The sequence below is a fragment of the Drosophila arizonae genome, chromosome 2 (genome assembly GCF_054131065.1).
Source record: "Drosophila arizonae isolate 15081-1271.41 chromosome 2, UAZ_ARI_1.0, whole genome shotgun sequence".
NCBI classification, from domain to species: Eukaryota; Metazoa; Arthropoda; class Insecta; order Diptera; family Drosophilidae; genus Drosophila; species Drosophila arizonae.
The window spans coordinates 6,421,565-6,437,633 of NC_142922.1; the positions used below are offsets into that span (position 1 = coordinate 6,421,565).

A 16,069-nucleotide genomic window follows, 5' to 3' on the forward strand; every position below is an offset into this window, starting at 1 on the left:
TATTTCTATCAGACTATTAAAAATTTAAATTCTAGTAAATAGAATAACAGCTCTGCCTCTAGCCGATTAGGAGGCAAATAGCCGATAAGGAGTAAAGAATGAATAGTTTGCATATCGATAGCCTGCAGAAGCGCGAATAAACATTCGCCAGCCCTGGTACTAGGTCTGCAATGCGACGTCACAAATAAAAGTAAATTCTATAAAAATGAAGTGTGCAATACAAAATTGCGCGAACAAGTTCAGGTCAAAACAAAAACATTCTGAACAATTCAGTTTCTTCAGTTTTCCCAAAAACCCGGACGTCTTAAAAAAATGGCTTGCATTTTGCCGCAGATACAACAAAGAGAAACTGAAGGCACCACTTAAGAGCGTCATTTGCAATGAGCACTTTAAAGAGGAGGATATACAAGGAGCCTTACAGTATCAAATGGGTTCGAAAAACAATTTAAACGCCCCTCATCACATTAACTTCAATTTCTTATTGTAGGTCTATGCAGTAAAAGAACGCTGAAACCAGGCGCCGTGCCATGCATAAATAAGAGCGATATGAGTACAGTTGAACGCGAGCGATCTGAAAGGCGAAAGAACAAAAAACTGGTCCAAGAGTTACTTGAGGAAGCGGCAGCGCGTGAAGCAGCGGAAGCCAGTGGAGCAATTGTTAAAGCTCCAGATTTTGTCAGAAACACAGGCATCGCGTCGGCTCCCGATTTCGTAATTGCAACTGGTAATGCCTTTATTCCATGTACACCGACTCCCAGTGAAAGCGATCCATTGGCAGAAGAGCAGGAAGAGCTGGAGTTGTGTGGCGTACAAAAAGTTATCCAGCAGGTTAAATGCCGCACCTGCTATGAACTATTTGTTGTTGATGAATATGCTAAAGATCTTAGTGACGAACAAAACGCAGTCATGTTATTTCACATTGAAGTTATAACTGGTATCTGGGTTAGTATCTGCTAAAACCATTATTTTACACATGGTTTCGGTATACAAATATTTGTGTTTCAGATCAAATGTAAGGAGGGCATATCGTCGTTCATGTGTTCAAACTGCGTCCAAAATCTGAGCACAGCCATACATTTTCGAGAAACCTGTATTCGAACGGAGGTAGAGCTAGCAGGAGGAGATACCATTATTAAGGACCCTGATACAGAAATTTTGAGTGCTAATGATTCAGATATAATGCAGATTAGTGAAAACTGTGATGATTTTGTTTCCATGTTTCCGGAAGAAGATCAAACCACTATTGTTGAGCCTTTTCCCTTTGAAACGACACAACAAACGGTTCAGCCAACATATCCGCCGACTGCAGATTCAAATAGTATAGCATTGGGCGCTCAAATTTATGAGGATCTTCTTAATGAATACAGGGGTAAGGACAAGACAACACGTCCACGACAGAGAAAGGCAACAATAACTAAACAAAATGTGGTACGAAAACGAATACGAAAACCTCGGGATCCCAAGCCGAAACGCCCAAAGCGCACAAAAGAAGAAAGAAATCGCATACGCCGTGAGCAAATCAGAGCCATGCCCTTGAACCACGTGTGCGACCAGTGCGGCGCCTCATTTCGGGTGAGATGCAATTTAACGATCCATATGTTGCGGCATTCGCGCACAAAGAACTATTCTTGTCCCGAGTGCCCCAAAATGTTCTACGATGCCTATATGCGAAACATGCATATACGCGTGCGGCACAAAGGCGAATTGCCATTTGAATGCAAGTATTGTAGGAAAGCATTTGGCTCGTCCAACACGCGCTATTTGCATGAAAAGTAGGTGCTAAATTGAAATAGTCAATGACACAAATCAAAATTGTACGTCTTTAATATACAAATGGTTTTTGCAGAAAGGTTCACGGAGCATCTCCACGTATTCACAGAAGCTCGAACAGATTGAACAAACGGATCGAACTTAAAACCTATGAGCAGGAGCAACAACCGCAGAATGCGCTGGAACAGAGGGAAAATGTTCGTCACTTTTGTACCTATTGCAACAAGAGCTATGCGACAAAATATGCACTCAATTGGCATACCAATATACATATGGGTATCACGCCTTTTAAATGCAAGCTCTGCGACATGAGCTTTCCGGATCCCCAATCGAAAAAGAAACATGAAATGAGGCATGATAGCAAACGTCCCTTCGAGTGCGACATTTGTCTAAAGGGGTTCTATGTACGCAGCAAGTTGAAAGAACACGAACGAATTCACACTGGCGAACGACCCTACAGGTAGGTTCAACAATGGAATATTGATTTAACGTTTTTAATATTTTAATTTGATTATTTCAATTACTGCATTATTTTAGGTGTGATGTTTGCAACGCATTCTTTCGATATAAGTTCAATTTATGCTCGCATCAATTTAGCAAAATGCATAAGGAGAATCTACAAAAGCTGAGAAAAATTGAAGTGGTTGAAGAAGATTCAAATTGAACAGAGATAATAGAACTAAAGGGGTTAATATCCTAGAATTAGCGTTAAGATATTTAAAGTACAGAGCATTATTTTTCTATTAATTTTTATTACAAAGTCGTTTAATAAAACATGTATTCATGATGCAACATCCATGTTTTGTGAATTCTTTTGCTTGGATTGGGATCTTTTACTTTTTATCCGCACGTTAGCAATATGATTTGATGAATTTATATGCTGAGTTAAATTGCCGGCGCGCAGGAACCAAAGATCACATACATCACAGCTGTGGAACACAAGAGACTTATTAACTAATATTTCATAAGTTTTAAATTACTAAAACTTACTGAAATGTGCGTTCACCACGCTTAATTAGCTCCGTTTTTGATTGTGGACCTCGACCTTTCTTGCAAGCTTCACTGTAAATTAACGGAATTGGAATTTCGTAAATTCTTTTTAACATAAGTTTCCCTTCACTCACCGTTCGTGTCGCACCCGGGAGCTGTTCGTACTATATTGTAGTCCGCAGAATGTGCACGCATACGGGCCCTCAGTATGCTTTAGCTGATGGCGTCGAAGCAGATGCAGTGTGTAGCACTTTTCGTTGCATTCCTGGCACTCATAATTCTTAGTGCCGGTGTGCCGCAACAAATGCACATTGAGATTGCTGCCGTCCTTGAATTGGCGGCCACAGTGCTCACAAATACAGGGACGCGCAGAGGCCCATTGTCGCTCCCGGTCTACAATGCGCTTCGGCTGCTTCTCATTTGTTAGTTTTATGTACATAGTTCTCTTGCCTACGCGCATAGTGTACTTGCGGGTGCTATTTTTCGCTTTTGTATTTGGCTCAATCCTGACTGAAGGCTTCAATTCAGCTTCAGGGTGGGGAGTTAGAGAGTTGGGAGAGTCTTCACTGGGTTGTCCTTCAATATCGTCATTAAACGATATCCCAGCACAGTCATCGGAATCCAGTTGGTCTCTAAAACATTCGTTCATTTCTCCGGTATCCTTGTGAAACTCATTAAACAAATCATCAGATTGCATGTGTTGGGTGGTTTTTGTCTCCCTTTTAATATTAACATCAGTATCCACTGTCTCAATTCGAAGCGGATCGGAAATCTTACTCTGCTTTGATTTTAAATCATTATTTGAGCTCAACTTGGCTTTCCGTTTAGTTAGAAAGGCTTCGATTTTTGTGCAGCGCTTACGGAAAGTATTTACCTTCTTTACCAGAATTTGACAGTCCTCGCAAATATAAATTGGAAAGCCGGTAACATTTTCCATCTAAAATATACAAAGTTAGAATTTCATCGAAAGTGGAAACATTGTCTCAATACCCAACAATTTGTTATATTGCGCACGCAATGTAATAGTCGACGACTTTGGGATGAAAATATATTAATGCAACTTTCTTCATTCACTGTTTTGCCACAAGTTCGGCAGAAGTCCTCCATTTTAATAAAAACTACAGAACAAATTTGTTTAATTTGTAAAACGCAGAGACGTCAACAAAGCGACCAGCTCACGAAAACTCTGAAATACACTTTAATGAAACATACTAAAAAAATACAATGAAAATGTCATAAATATACTGTTAGCAATCTAAAAAGTATAGGCTGATATTATCGACTCAACGTTTGTTTGAAAGATTAACATATTATTTTTTTTATATATCTGTATTGTGTTTATTTTGGATATTAATTTATATTTCAAAAATCCTTAGTTGATATTTTCCCGATTTATTAAAACCCGATTTAATGATTAGTTGATTTTTTATAATTATAAGATGGAAAAAGTTGACATTGAAATGTTTTAATGGTTTAAAAGTTAATATTAAGTTTTTAATCACAACATGGGAATTTATAGTAGTATACTTAAAGTTATTATTCAAACTCCTGTAATAAATTAATATTGTCTTCTTTCATTCATTTCATGGAGCTTGGAACGCAAATGAGCCTTTAAATGAGTATTTCTTTGAAATGTTTTGTCGCATATACTACAGCTGAAATGTTTTTAAAAAAATACGTTTAAAGTTTAACTGATTTAAATTGATTTAAAAAGACTTACTAAAATGCTCTCACGCCGTTGTGTGTTAGATCATGTCTCTTAAGTGCAGAAGCAGAAATAAATGATTTATCGCAATATTCGCAAGAGTACGGACGCACATTCGTATGGGAACTAGATAAATATATTAATATTAATATCATTATGTATGTATGTATAAAAATGGCACGAAGCTGGAAAAACGAACCGTTCATGCATTACACGAGTTGTGCTGCTATTAAAAGTTTTATCGCAGTATTTGCAAGCATATGGTCGCTCTCCACGATGCACGGTCCGTTCATGTAGCTGTAGCAAGTGATCGGTATAGAATAGTTTACTGCATTCTTTACATTTGAAGTTTTTGATGCCGGAGTGTCGCAGCATATGCAGTTTGAAATTACTTTGATCCGTGAAATGCCTGCCACACTGATCACAAATGCAGTCCCGAAGCCTCTGTTTCCGCCGCCGAGCAATAATTTGCTCCTCTGTCAGATTCTTCCAGCTGATGTAAGTCTTTTTCGTTTTAACAGTTATCGTTTTACAATTTAAATTGTTTCTATTTAAATTTTTCTTAAGTATTTTCTTATTTGAATCTCCATTTGAATAATCATTGTTAAGTGGATGATCGGTGAATGTTGTAGGTGGACTGACTCTGATACTAATAGATTTACTTATGTCACTGCAGCTACTAATATTTTGGATTGATTCATTATCTGAAAATTTCTGAAGCTCTTCGATCGTCTCTTGACTGTCACTGCTTAATTCGCATATACTGTGCATTTCATTTTGAGCGCTTGCTATTACGCAGTCGGCATCCTCCGTGGGACCTTCCTTATCTCTTGAAATAGTATCTTCAAAAGCGTCAATAATCTCATCATCGTCATCATCGAAATCCTCTTCTAGTCTATCAATTTCGATGGGTAGCTCCTCGTAATTTGACATGGTTTCCTGATTAATATTATAATCACTTTTTAGTTCCATATCCCCTTTCGACGAATTTTCGACTAGGGTTTTGGTGCTTAGCAGCTGCTGCTGCGTCTTTATACAGCGTTCCCGGAATACTTTCATATGGACGACGGCTTTCTTCAGGTCAAGAAGACAACAACCGCATATGTGAGATGGAAGCTCAGGGCATTTTTTTAGCTGTACAAATAATAGCCGTGATTAAAATATACGTATGCAAATCATTTTAAAAGAAAAATTTACTGCAGTTCCAGCCACAATTTCAATATTCATTAAGACATCAGCGTTTTCAGTCAGGAATAGATTTTTAGCGTTCATATTATAAATAACGTTTCCACAGGTACGACATTGTAGCGTCATTTTTTATAAGCTAAATTAAATATAATCTTTAAACAAAAAATAATTTTAAAACGTTTTTATATTTGTAAACAAATTAAGGAATCAGCTGTTTCTGACAATTTATAAGTTCGCTGTGAATGTCTAAAGAAGAAGAAGCAATGCTATTAGTATTCACTTGACTGCTGAAACTCAAAATCAGTATCTCTATTTTCCCATTGCTGTGGGGAGTGCATGATGGAGTCGAGGAGGTGCCGTCTTTGTTTAAATTACGTTAAGCGTATTCAAGATATGGTTGATCTATTTCATGATAAAAATTCCCACTTAATAGCGCAACTCAATTCAACTAGTAAATTGCAGGTTGCATTTTAAATATTGCACATTATTAATGGTTCTTAAAATTTTTTCATTTTTCATAGCTCGAGAAAATTCCAGGATATCCGTTGCTTATTTGCAGGGTATGCCTCATGGACCTGGGATATGCCACTGCTTTTCGCAACCGCTGTTCTCTTTCAGAAAAACAGTTGATACAGAAGTTAATTCAAAATTTGACTACTGCAAATCGGGCAACTTAAAGGAGTTCATGAGAATTATCTTACAAGGGTTTCAAATTACGTCTATGTGAAAGCCATTGATTGATTACATTGACTCTGTATGCTATATTGAAGCACTCAAAATTGTAATGCAAGGACATTACGGAATTTCATGAGTACAAATTACTTCGCTGTAATGAGCTATCAAATCTGATGCTTTAGCATTTCGAGAGGGCTTAAGCATTAGTCAATTTTATGTGTGTTATGTATGTAGATATGTTAATTAATTATAAGTTTGCGCATAAACTTCATAATCAAATATTGTTAATTTTTTAGATATTGCCATTAATATTTCACAACAAAGGAGTTGATCCAGCACTAGTCGTTCTATCGACTACTATGAATATGCGAAAAGTCTCTTCATCTCGAGTTGCCTGAAGAAGCCACAATAAATCCGAAGTCCTCAACACATCAACTATGCAAGTGACCCCGTCATGTAGGCCATAAAACATTGAGGATGTTGGTTAGCAATCCAACCTACTATATCGATATTGTATTCTCCTAGCCTAAGAGCCAGAGCTAAAAAAAAAAAAAAAAGAAAACAAATAAAAAATAGTTTAAAACTCTACGTTATATTCGTATACAAAATAATATAAATATGTGTACAATTGGCGTGTATCGAACCAAATACATTAGTTTTTACATCTTAATTATTGCTCCCATATTTCAATCACATTTATTTCAAACTAATAATTTTGTTGCGAGCTTTATCCCTATTTTACCTCTTGTTTGTATTTCGTGTAATAGAAATCATCTGGCACATCCGGGCGAAATTGGGTTCTTAAATTTGTACTTTTTATTTACAAATGGGATTTAAATTTATAATATATATAACAACTAAATAATTATTTAAACCATTGCGAATGACTAATATAGCTCAGTGTGACGAGCCGCATCGCTAGTCTGAAGAGCTTTCACAGTTTGCTGATGGGTCATAGTTCCTGTGTGCTGTTCCAGTTGATGCTTCCGGGAAAAGGTTTTATTGCACGGCAGACATCTGAAATGATTTATTTCATTCATTAATAACTATGATTCGTTGCGCATGTCCAAATAGTTGTACATGTACAATTTCAATTATGTATATATTTAAAGTAAATGTTATAAAATATCCTTATTAGACATATCTTATATGTAAAATCATAAACTTACAAAAAGGGCTTTTCGCCTGTATGTGTCAACATGTGATTCTTGAGAACATTCGAATAGGAGAAAGACTTGCCACATGTAGCACAGGTAAATGGTCGCTCGTTTGTATGGGTTCTGTAATAAAATATATAAGTTAGTGGTTAACTAATTCCTGTATTACTATTACCGTTCATGGCGTATATTTGAGCTTCGATCAGCAAATGCTCGGGAACAGTATTTGCACGTAAAAGGTTTCTCGCCTGTGTGTACTCTGATATGGCGATTTAGCTCCGAGGGACCAGCAAACGATTTAGTGCAGATTCTAAAAAAAAAAAATCAGTATATTAAAGAGATTGTAACATAACATAACGAGTTTAAAGAAAAAAGTTGTAAGTTTTAAATTGCTGATAGAGTATGAGTACAAAATTATGGAATTATTAATTTTCTAAACAGAAAAATTAACTTCATGTTGCTGTTATGGCCGTAAAATGATTCAGAAATGTAAAGAAAAACACAATTGAAGGGATAAGCACTAATCTTATCTGCAATTGCACTATGTATTAGAACTAATTTGAGTATTTTAGATAAAATATTCGATATCTCGAAGATATCATGACTTTCTCTATTATTATTTCAGAACTTAATTAAATTGAAATATAGTGCACTTCTACAAACATACTCGCATTCGAAAGGCTTCTCGGCCATGTGTCGTCGCATGTGAATATTGAGCGCTGCACGTTTCGAGTAGATATTGCCACATATTTCACACATGATGTTAGTAGAGGTCTCTTCATTCGGTTTATTCGCAGTTGCTACATTTGTTGTCTTTGCTTGTCCATTCTTAATTACTGAATGCGTCGGATTGCGAGGTCGTCCCCGTCCACGTTTGCTAAGCCTTGATTTTCGTACCTTTGGCTTTCGCAACCGTTCACTGGGTTCGTAGTCGCTGTCGCTTGCATTGCTAATTGATATGTTCTTATCATCCAAATCTGTCGTCCGCTCAAAATCATCATAAACTGCGTTGGCTTCCGCCTCCTCAATTGTTTCCTCCAAGCGCTCTTCTAGCATAGCATCGAATTCAATGTCATCATCGGCGTCAATAAACTCATTGGCCGCTTCGTAAATGTACTCCACGCTATCGCTTTCAATTTGTGAAGGATCATCCGTTGGCTCCAATTTTAATTCCGCCTTCAAACAATTTACCAATAAATGTACACTTGAACCATTATAGTTTATCAGTCGAGTGAATATCATACCTTTACAACGCTGCTGGCAAAGGTTCGCTCACTTTCCTGGCATAATTCTCGAAATTTATAGGCGCTGTTAAGGCTACCGACACAAGTGCAACAGAGCAGACTTGGCATGTCTTCCAAGGGGGGTAGCTAATTATTTAATATAATTTAATGATGAAATCTGTAAGATATGATATCTGTTAGCATACCTTAATGCTCCCGATCTCTTCTATTTTCCGAACTAGTGGACATTGAACATCCAGATCGTCGTACAGTGGTGTCATGGAATCGACATTCATGTCTTCCGTAAGGCATATTCGACAGATTAAATATTCTGGCATGGTTTTATTTTAATTTGTACAATTCTATAAACAATTATAATAACAATTTGATAATAAATTTTCTATTTTTTTTTTCCTGCCCTTTTTGTTGTAGTTTTATTTTCTTTTTATTATTGACAGGAAAACAGTGTGACCACATTTGTTGACAAAATTTTATTATCGTGAATGCCGATATATTAGAATGCCATTCTCACCGCCTTTCCGATTTCATTTTGTTGCGTCGATAAAATCTAACATCCAAAAATTACTAATAGCGCATGGAGAACAAAATATTAACGGATCTATCTGATACTATGTTTATAAGCATTAAATTGAACACTTAAATTTATAAAAACACGCATCCCACATAATAGAAATATGTTTGAAACCAATTGTAACGGTCTGGTAAGAGATAGGTTCACTATGACTCGCGCTGCGCTCAGTAGTGAATACAAGCTAACTTTGACAAGCCGCAAAATGTAATATTATTTTTCAATCGTAAATATTTTGGGATCGTAAAGTGTTAAGAAATGGAAATTTGTATAAAATGGAAAATGTGCCGCACGTGCACGGCCGATAGTAGTGATCAACTGCAGCCGCTGTTCAATGATCCCAATTTAGCCAAGCAACTGGAGGAATACGCTGGAATTGTGGTAAAACGCAATGCAATATAAAATTGTGTTAGCTAAAATAATATCTATTGTTATACACAGGTCAAACCAGACGACGGTTTGCCGGACAAAATATGTATGGATTGTATTAAAGCTCTTCAATCGGCTCATGCGTTTCTGACAGGCTGCAGACGGTCCGACGCGCATCTAAGAAGTGTTGTACGTCGCACCATGTCCTCGGGAATACGCTTTCCGAGTAATTCTATGGATCAGAGCGCAGTGAGTAGTAGTCGGAGCAAAATTGAAAAACAAGTTCCCCGAACGCGTAAACAGAACATATGTGTGAGAAATCAACAACAGAAAAAGAAACTTGATTCGCAAGTGGAAAATGCGTTGGACGAACCTGAAATTTCGTATACAGATTTCAAAGATGCACACGAGCTTACTGACGTAGAGTCAAATAGCACTTCAGAAAATGGAAATAAAATGCTTATTCCTGTAAAATATGAAAAGCCAAATGGAGGCAACAAATCGTCAGCTGGGTCTGGACATAAAGATGAGGATTATTTACTTGTTGTAAGTAAATGTGTTCTTGACTTTCATGATAGAGATGCAGAGACAGATACCGAGGGCAATGAGTATATCATAACTGATGTGGGTGATAATGGCATTGAAGTTTATGATAACGATTACACAGAGCCCGATAGCTATTCAGTTGTTGAAGCAGCACCTAAGAAGTCCACCTCGAAATTTTCAAATCAAGTTGTAGACATTCAGTCGGAGCCGGAGGAAAAACCTGTGCTGAAGGGAGAAGAGCCAACTTCAACAGACACTTCTCTTGCTATGGTTGACTTAACTGCCGCGTGTGAGCCATCAAATTTTCCCAGACACAGCTGTGCCGTATGTGGAAATTCATTTCCAAATCAAACGCAGCTTAAATCACATCTGCGCACCCATCGCAATGAAAAGAATTACGAATGCGAGTAAGTGTAAACAAATTCAATGCGGGCATCAAATTTAATTTATTTACTTTTAGGCTGTGCTCCAAGCGCTTCAACGCCGCTTGCAATTTAACCACCCATATGCGTACCCACACGGGCGAAAAGCCCTACGAATGTTCCCACTGTAGTCGACGTTTTGCAGATCGCAGCACACATCGCAAGCACGAAAGGTAGGCAATATGGCGCTTGAAATTTTAAAGTTTTGTACTAAGATATATTTGCAATATTTACAGAATGCATACTAATGAACGACCTTATGCCTGTAACCTGTGTGCCAAAACCTTTTCACTATCAACTACATTAAAAGCGCACTTCCTCTCTCATTCGAAGGAAAAGCCACATAAATGCGTTACCTGTAACAAGGGCTTTCGTTTACCACATCAGTTAAAGGCTCATGAACGAACCCACGTTCATCGCTATGAGGTTGGCATAATGCTATACAATCAGGGCGAGAGCGACTATTCCAGCAGTTAATTGCTTTTGATCCTATTATAGTTAATTTTGAAAAAATGTGCTCCTATGGAAGCGTTTTTTTTGTTTGTTAAATGATGAAATTCTATACAAAATATAATATAACAAATTGAATAAATATGAGATATTTATATTTAGTATATATACCATAGTACAGTCAGTATACATAAAATGTGTTGCTGATATTATATTTAAATTACCGCCTAGCTTAAATTACTCAGTATGAAGTATGTAGGTGTTGGAGGTCGTAAGGGATTGGTTCTCTTTGCTTCGGTGTGTCAGTGTTTGCAAATGCGCCTTCAGCTGGTGGAGAAGTGTAAACGACTTGGAGCAAACGGTGCAGCTAAAGAAGATATTCCAAGTTTCTTATTTACATATGTATAAAATTGAGTTTTTACTACGCTTACTTAAAATTCTTCTCGCCAGAGTGAACCAGACTGTGATTTTTCAAAATAGCCGTGTGTGTAAAGGTTTTGCCGCATTCCTTGCACTCATAAGGCCTCGTATTGGTATGCACTCGTTCGTGGCGAACCTTTTCGCTACGGTCATAAAAGAAGCGATCGCAGTATAAACACTTGTAGGGCCGCTCTCCAGTATGACGTCGTATATGAGCGCGCAGTTCTCCCATTTGACGAAAAGACTTGGAGCAGATTCTGAAAAATATGAAATATACATATAAATAGTATATAAGGGGAATAATATACTGTAATATGAGTAGTTGTGGCTTACTCGCATTGATGTGGCTTGTAGTCGGTGTGCGCCATCATGTGGGCCGTAAATGCTGCCTTCTTTGGATAGACATTACCGCAGAGATTGCATATGTATTTAGTGATATCCTCACTTCGCTGCTCGTTTTTCATTTGTGAGTCGCTTTTATTCTTTCGTTTGGACTTTAGCTCACTGTCTGGCTTGCGTGGGCGTCCTGGTTTGCGTTTAACCATTTCACTGCTTTGTTCTGGCTCAGGCGAGGGTGTTGGTGATAGAAAGTCCTCGTAATCTACTTCACCTTCCTCCACTTTGAGCGGTAGGTCCACTTCCACTTCTTGGCCTTCATCTTGATAAGTGTATGTATGCTCAACTTCGATTTGTTCGTCCTCATTTTGCTCGTATGCCTCCAGTTTAGTTACTATTCCTTGCACATCTTCTTTAGCGCATTCGACCTGGTCTTCTGCTGATAATACGTCTGCCACATAGTTTTCCTCGTCGTAGTCCATAACATAATCACTCTCTATAAGTGCAGCGTCACCAGTTTGGAGTTCTTCGTTCGTTTGGTAAGTTTCGCATGAAGCCAACTGCAAGGTCTCATATAGGTATTGCATATACTCGGTGTCGCTAGCATCGATCAGATCATTGGGTTTTTCTTCATGGATATACGTGCTCTCCAAATACACTTGTGTATTAAGACACATTTGCCGAAAGCTGAACCACATGCTTATAAAATCACAGCATCTTTTGCAGACTTTGGATGGCAAGTGGGATGCCTGACGAATCTGTAAAATATTTAGAATATGTATATGTGCGCTATAATTTATTGCGTGTTTGCTTGTACCTTGATTCCACAACAGTATTCTATTTTGCTACTCAAACGCCACTTGTCATAATTGGTGTCGCTCGTATTCTCACTTTTTGCTGCGGAATCCTTATATTCTGTAAAAAGTGCTTGCATAGCGCCAGTGTCGCATTCATCTAGACAAATACGGCATTGACTCGCAGAAATGGGCATCTGATTTATTTTGTCCATTGGATGACGTTTCTCTGATATAAATGATCACTTAAGCTAGTGCTAGTCTAGTTTACGACAATTTCCACTTTGTTTACTATTTGCGATAAATAGTCGATAACTCTTAGGGTAAGAAACGGAGCTGATTAAGTTAACGAGTTGGCATCTCCGACTGACACCTCTTACGATTTGTATGCAGTTCAAAACCGATATTTGCAGAATGTGTCGGTTTAAAATATTTAATTAATAAATTTTAATTAGACATACGACATACTAATTTAATATTACGTACTTCTTATTTTATTCTAGATCCATGTAATATGGCCTAGCACTGAAATTATAAATCGAAGAATTTATTTCTATTTCTTGAATTCGCATAAAATATTTGTGTAATAAATATTCTAATTTATTTTACTTGGGATTTCTACTTAAATATAAAGGATGTTAGAGAAAAATGAAAGATGCAGCTCGTAGTCGGACTTTCCCATCCAGAGCAGTTTTATTTTATTTTGTATGTATTTATTTTTATTATTATATTATAGTAAATATCTGTAGATATAATTAAAACTAAACGAATTTTGAGATAATAAAACTACAAATACATTTAAGCTCTGGGCTTCTCCACCCGACCCTTCTTCACACTATTTATCTTTGCCGACTTCTGTGTATGTTTTGACGGGGTCTTTGCCTTCAGCTTCTTCTTCTTGTCGAATGTGCTAAAGTCAACTGTGTCGGAATCATCTTCACCGGCATATTTCTCGAGCAATCGATCCATTAGTGAATTATAATTAGATTCGCGTTGATTTTTGCGCGCCAATATCATTTGCTCTAAATTTCCATCGCCAGATATCTCTTGCTCCGCCTCAGCGTCCTTTTCGCGACGGCGCTGAATGCGCTCCTTGATGATAACCGCCTCTTTCGATTCGCGAGCATATTTCTTGTGGCGTTTATTACGCTTAGCGGCTGGCTCCTCTGTAAAGATCTTGTACTCGGGCACCTCATTGGATGCAATCATGCCGGCCACAATCTCTTTGAAACGGGGTTCGTCTTCGACTTTCATGAACGGCACATGATTCATGATGTAGTTTATGCAGCCCTTGCCACCCAGATATGCCTTCTTAATATCTGCACGCTCCAGCTCAGAGCCGACATATTCTTTCTCGTAGTTGCTAATGTCCTCTTCGGACAGCGGCTTGAATATCTTGCTCCACAAGTCAAGCCAGTTAGTGAGCTTGCCCTCGTCATCGTCATCTATGATGCCCTGCTCGTCATAGACTGCGCGCTTCTGTGAGTCGGTTAGCACCTGGTAAATTTTAGAGAGCACTTTGAACTTCTCCGTTGATTCGTCTTTTTGAGCGTCGGGTACTCGGTCGGGGTGCACCAACAGCGAGAGTTTGTGGTACGCCTTCTTGATATCTTTTTCTTTGGCATCTTTTGCAATGCCCATCAGCTTGTACACATCACGGGTCGCAAAAAACTTTTCGCATAATTCAAGCGTCGACATTGTTAACTTTAATATTTCTTCGCTTTGTTACTCCGGTCAGACGAAAGTGCTCTATAGTGTTGAAGAGCAGCCAGTGCTAAAAAGGCGCCAGAATGATTGTGACAGGGCTGCCACTCTGCGTTAAATAGAAACACCAAACTCTTTTAGCTGTGGTAAGTAGGGTTTTTTTTAGTAGTTTATCGTTTGTTAAGTTGGCTGCGATTTTGCTGACTTCCTTTTCCGTGTTAGCTGTGAAAGAAAAAACATGCCGGTGGGTGCAAAATTTTACAAAAATAAGCTTTTAAACAAAGAAAATTTGCAAATGCATGCGCCAAAATTATGTAGTAGTGGCCGCGTTGCATTGCAGTACTTAAAAATAGAGCATTTACTGTGACAATACATGAATTATGCAAATAAAACAGTGCTTCGCTCAACACCGTGCAACCTGTGCTTTCGTTGGCAACGCATGTTACTCGCGCGTATTACCGTCTATCCAAGTTAATTTGCACACAGTTGTGAAATATGATATTAAATGATATATATGATATTGTGGAATCAATAATGTGTCAAAGGAAGTTGAAATGTGATTAATAGTGAACTTGCATTGTTTGGTTTGCCATTTCAGCTAGCAAAAGATTTACTGCACCCTCTGCCCGCTGAGGAGAAACGCAAGCACAAGCTAAAGCGCTTGGTGCAGCACCCCAACTCCTACTTCATGGATGTCAAGTGCCCCGGATGCTACAGAATTACAACTGTGTTCAGTCACGCCCAGGGCGTTGTGGTCTGTGCTGGTTGCGCCACCATTCTGTGCCAGCCAACTGGAGGACGTGCCAAGCTGACAGAAGGTAAATTGATTGTTTTAAATAATTGTTTATTCCACGTCACTAATATGTATGATTTTCAATTTTAGGCTGCTCGTTCCGTAGGAAGCCACAATAAAAATGGGGACGCTTCTTGATGAACCACAAATTATTAATTTTTTAATAAACACTCTAAAAACGTAAAGAAACTACAAATCTTTTGAGCCGTTTTCATTCAATACTGACAAGTGCTGTCAATCTTATAGGCGTCGCTTTTAACCCTTTGCAAATGGAGTGGATACAAGTGAAACAAGCAACACTTCGGCGGCGGCAGCAGCAATAACAATTTTGATAAGTAGTTTTCTCAACTGTATGCACAAGGGACAATTAACAACAACAGCAACAAGTCACATACAACATGGGATTGAAGATAAAATGGCTGTAAAATAGAAGAACGCTTTTATATGATGATTTTTGAATTTCTTAATGTACACGCTAGCCTTGAGTTCATTAAAAAATTAATGATGTGGTTACCAATGTGGAATGGCGTGTTACATTTTTTTTTCAGTGTAAACTGAATATAACTAATAAATGTTATCGCTTTTAATTTGTAGCTGGTCCATTGTATTATCAGATCATATTATTACGAGCTCCTATTCAATGCTTCGAACATTGAGAGATATTTCACTTGAATTTTGAACAACCTTAAAAATGAGTTAGCTAATACCTGTCTATCAAATTAGATCTTGCAGTGATACGCAAGATTCACGCGGCAAGTTTTTAAATATTTATGAATTCTCGATTGTCAGATGATAACCGATAAGCAGTTTGCAGCATTTCGATACCTCAGCAGTCGAACATTTTTATTTTTCGTTTATCCATTGTATGTTAACTCAGCAGAATATCGATAGAGTTAACAGAGTGGTTTGGTGCGCGATATTTAATTTCTAGTACACGC

General features: G+C 37.8%; 8 protein-coding genes across 9 annotated transcripts; 3 read left to right on the forward strand and 5 right to left on the reverse strand.

Moving 5' to 3' along the window:
* Positions 1–56: 56 nt before the first annotated feature.
* LOC108619768 (uncharacterized) lies at positions 57–2,569 on the forward strand. The gene is made up of 5 exons (XM_018016519.2): positions 57–431; positions 488–942; positions 1,006–1,772; positions 1,847–2,230; positions 2,308–2,569. Exons 1-5 carry the CDS (start codon positions 206–208, stop codon positions 2,432–2,434), a joined length of 1,959 nt encoding a protein of 652 aa, XP_017872008.1. The 5' UTR covers positions 57–205; the 3' UTR covers positions 2,435–2,569.
* Positions 2,503–3,984, reverse strand: LOC108619830 (uncharacterized). Its single transcript, XM_018016624.2, has 4 exons — positions 3,751–3,984; positions 2,895–3,697; positions 2,761–2,832; positions 2,503–2,699 (listed from the first exon to the last, which is right to left on the reverse strand). The coding sequence occupies exons 1-4, from the start codon at positions 3,865–3,867 to the stop codon at positions 2,552–2,554; spliced, it is 1,140 nt and encodes a 379-aa protein (XP_017872113.1). The 5' UTR covers positions 3,868–3,984; the 3' UTR covers positions 2,503–2,551.
* A 225-nt stretch (positions 3,985–4,209) lies between these two features.
* On the reverse strand, positions 4,210–5,907 carry LOC108619815 (uncharacterized). The gene is given in 5 exon segments (XM_018016600.2): positions 4,210–4,338; positions 4,340–4,415; positions 4,481–4,591; positions 4,665–5,599; positions 5,663–5,907. Coding segments are annotated over 5 exon segments (1,281 nt in total). The 5' UTR covers positions 5,780–5,907; the 3' UTR covers positions 4,210–4,296.
* A 994-nt stretch (positions 5,908–6,901) lies between these two features.
* Positions 6,902–9,185, reverse strand: LOC108619820 (uncharacterized). Its single transcript, XM_018016613.2, has 6 exons — positions 8,915–9,185; positions 8,730–8,855; positions 8,153–8,661; positions 7,661–7,795; positions 7,498–7,608; positions 6,902–7,345 (listed from the first exon to the last, which is right to left on the reverse strand). Exons 1-6 carry the CDS (start codon positions 9,044–9,046, stop codon positions 7,216–7,218), a joined length of 1,143 nt encoding a protein of 380 aa, XP_017872102.1. The 5' UTR covers positions 9,047–9,185; the 3' UTR covers positions 6,902–7,215.
* Positions 9,186–9,252: 67 nt separating this feature from the next.
* On the forward strand, positions 9,253–11,248 carry Zaf1 (ZAD and Architectural Function 1). Its single transcript, XM_089473959.1, has 5 exons — positions 9,253–9,430; positions 9,547–9,678; positions 9,739–10,619; positions 10,673–10,807; positions 10,871–11,248. Exons 2-5 carry the CDS (start codon positions 9,556–9,558, stop codon positions 11,109–11,111), a joined length of 1,380 nt encoding a protein of 459 aa, XP_089330085.1. The 5' UTR covers positions 9,253–9,430; positions 9,547–9,555; the 3' UTR covers positions 11,112–11,248.
* LOC108619809 (uncharacterized) lies at positions 11,223–12,993 on the reverse strand. The gene is made up of 4 exons (XM_018016585.2): positions 12,658–12,993; positions 11,838–12,598; positions 11,516–11,761; positions 11,223–11,451 (listed from the first exon to the last, which is right to left on the reverse strand). The coding sequence occupies exons 1-4, from the start codon at positions 12,847–12,849 to the stop codon at positions 11,322–11,324; spliced, it is 1,329 nt and encodes a 442-aa protein (XP_017872074.1). The 5' UTR covers positions 12,850–12,993; the 3' UTR covers positions 11,223–11,321.
* A 332-nt stretch (positions 12,994–13,325) lies between these two features.
* LOC108619839 (J domain-containing protein CG6693) lies at positions 13,326–14,372 on the reverse strand. The gene has a single exon (XM_018016636.2). The coding sequence runs from the start codon at positions 14,330–14,332 to the stop codon at positions 13,433–13,435; it is 900 nt and encodes a 299-aa protein (XP_017872125.1). The 5' UTR covers positions 14,333–14,372; the 3' UTR covers positions 13,326–13,432.
* A 115-nt stretch (positions 14,373–14,487) lies between these two features.
* Positions 14,488–15,718, forward strand: RpS27 (ribosomal protein S27). Of its 2 annotated transcripts, XR_016271034.1 has the most exons (4): positions 14,488–14,582; positions 14,937–15,156; positions 15,222–15,311; positions 15,378–15,718. XR_016271034.1 is itself a non-coding variant. In XM_018016687.2 (3 exons), the coding sequence occupies exons 1-3, from the start codon at positions 14,577–14,579 to the stop codon at positions 15,248–15,250; spliced, it is 255 nt and encodes an 84-aa protein (XP_017872176.1). In that variant the 5' UTR covers positions 14,488–14,576; the 3' UTR covers positions 15,251–15,718. The 2 variants fall into 2 exon arrangements, 1 of the variants encoding a protein (XP_017872176.1); XM_018016687.2 differs by having other exon boundaries at positions 15,222–15,718.
* The last annotated feature ends 351 nt before the right edge of the window (positions 15,719–16,069 follow it).

Coding starts and splice junctions, on each gene's coding strand:
- LOC108619768 (XM_018016519.2), top strand. CDS start 206: ATGAAGTGTGCAATACAAAATTGCGCGAACAAGTTCAGGTCAAAACAA. Junction 432..487: donor AGCCTTACAGTATCAAATGG/GTTCGAAAAACA, acceptor TTCTTATTGTAG/GTCTATGCAGTAAAAGAACG. Junction 943..1,005: donor AAGTTATAACTGGTATCTGG/GTTAGTATCTGC, acceptor TTTGTGTTTCAG/ATCAAATGTAAGGAGGGCAT.
- LOC108619830 (XM_018016624.2), bottom strand. CDS start 3,867: ATGGAGGACTTCTGCCGAACTTGTGGCAAAACAGTGAATGAAGAAAGT. Junction 3,698..3,750: donor GCAATATAACAAATTGTTGG/GTATTGAGACAA, acceptor TGTATATTTTAG/ATGGAAAATGTTACCGGCTT. Junction 2,700..2,760: donor CGTGGTGAACGCACATTTCA/GTAAGTTTTAGT, acceptor TGTGTTCCACAG/CTGTGATGTATGTGATCTTT.
- LOC108619820 (XM_018016613.2), bottom strand. CDS start 9,046: ATGCCAGAATATTTAATCTGTCGAATATGCCTTACGGAAGACATGAAT. Junction 8,662..8,729: donor TTGCCAGCAGCGTTGTAAAG/GTATGATATTCA, acceptor AATTGTTTGAAG/GCGGAATTAAAATTGGAGCC. Junction 7,609..7,660: donor TCAAATATACGCCATGAACG/GTAATAGTAATA, acceptor ATTTTATTACAG/AACCCATACAAACGAGCGAC.
- Zaf1 (XM_089473959.1), top strand. CDS start 9,556: ATGGAAATTTGTATAAAATGGAAAATGTGCCGCACGTGCACGGCCGAT. Junction 10,620..10,672: donor GAAAAGAATTACGAATGCGA/GTAAGTGTAAAC, acceptor ATTTACTTTTAG/GCTGTGCTCCAAGCGCTTCA. Junction 10,808..10,870: donor ACACATCGCAAGCACGAAAG/GTAGGCAATATG, acceptor CAATATTTACAG/AATGCATACTAATGAACGAC.
- LOC108619809 (XM_018016585.2), bottom strand. CDS start 12,849: ATGGACAAAATAAATCAGATGCCCATTTCTGCGAGTCAATGCCGTATT. Junction 12,599..12,657: donor AATACTGTTGTGGAATCAAG/GTACAAGCAAAC, acceptor AATATTTTACAG/ATTCGTCAGGCATCCCACTT. Junction 11,452..11,515: donor TCTGGCGAGAAGAATTTTAA/GTAAGCGTAGTA, acceptor TATCTTCTTTAG/CTGCACCGTTTGCTCCAAGT.
- LOC108619839 (XM_018016636.2), bottom strand. CDS start 14,332: ATGTCGACGCTTGAATTATGCGAAAAGTTTTTTGCGACCCGTGATGTG.
- RpS27 (XM_018016687.2), top strand. Junction 15,157..15,221: donor ACGTGCCAAGCTGACAGAAG/GTAAATTGATTG, acceptor TTTCAATTTTAG/GCTGCTCGTTCCGTAGGAAG.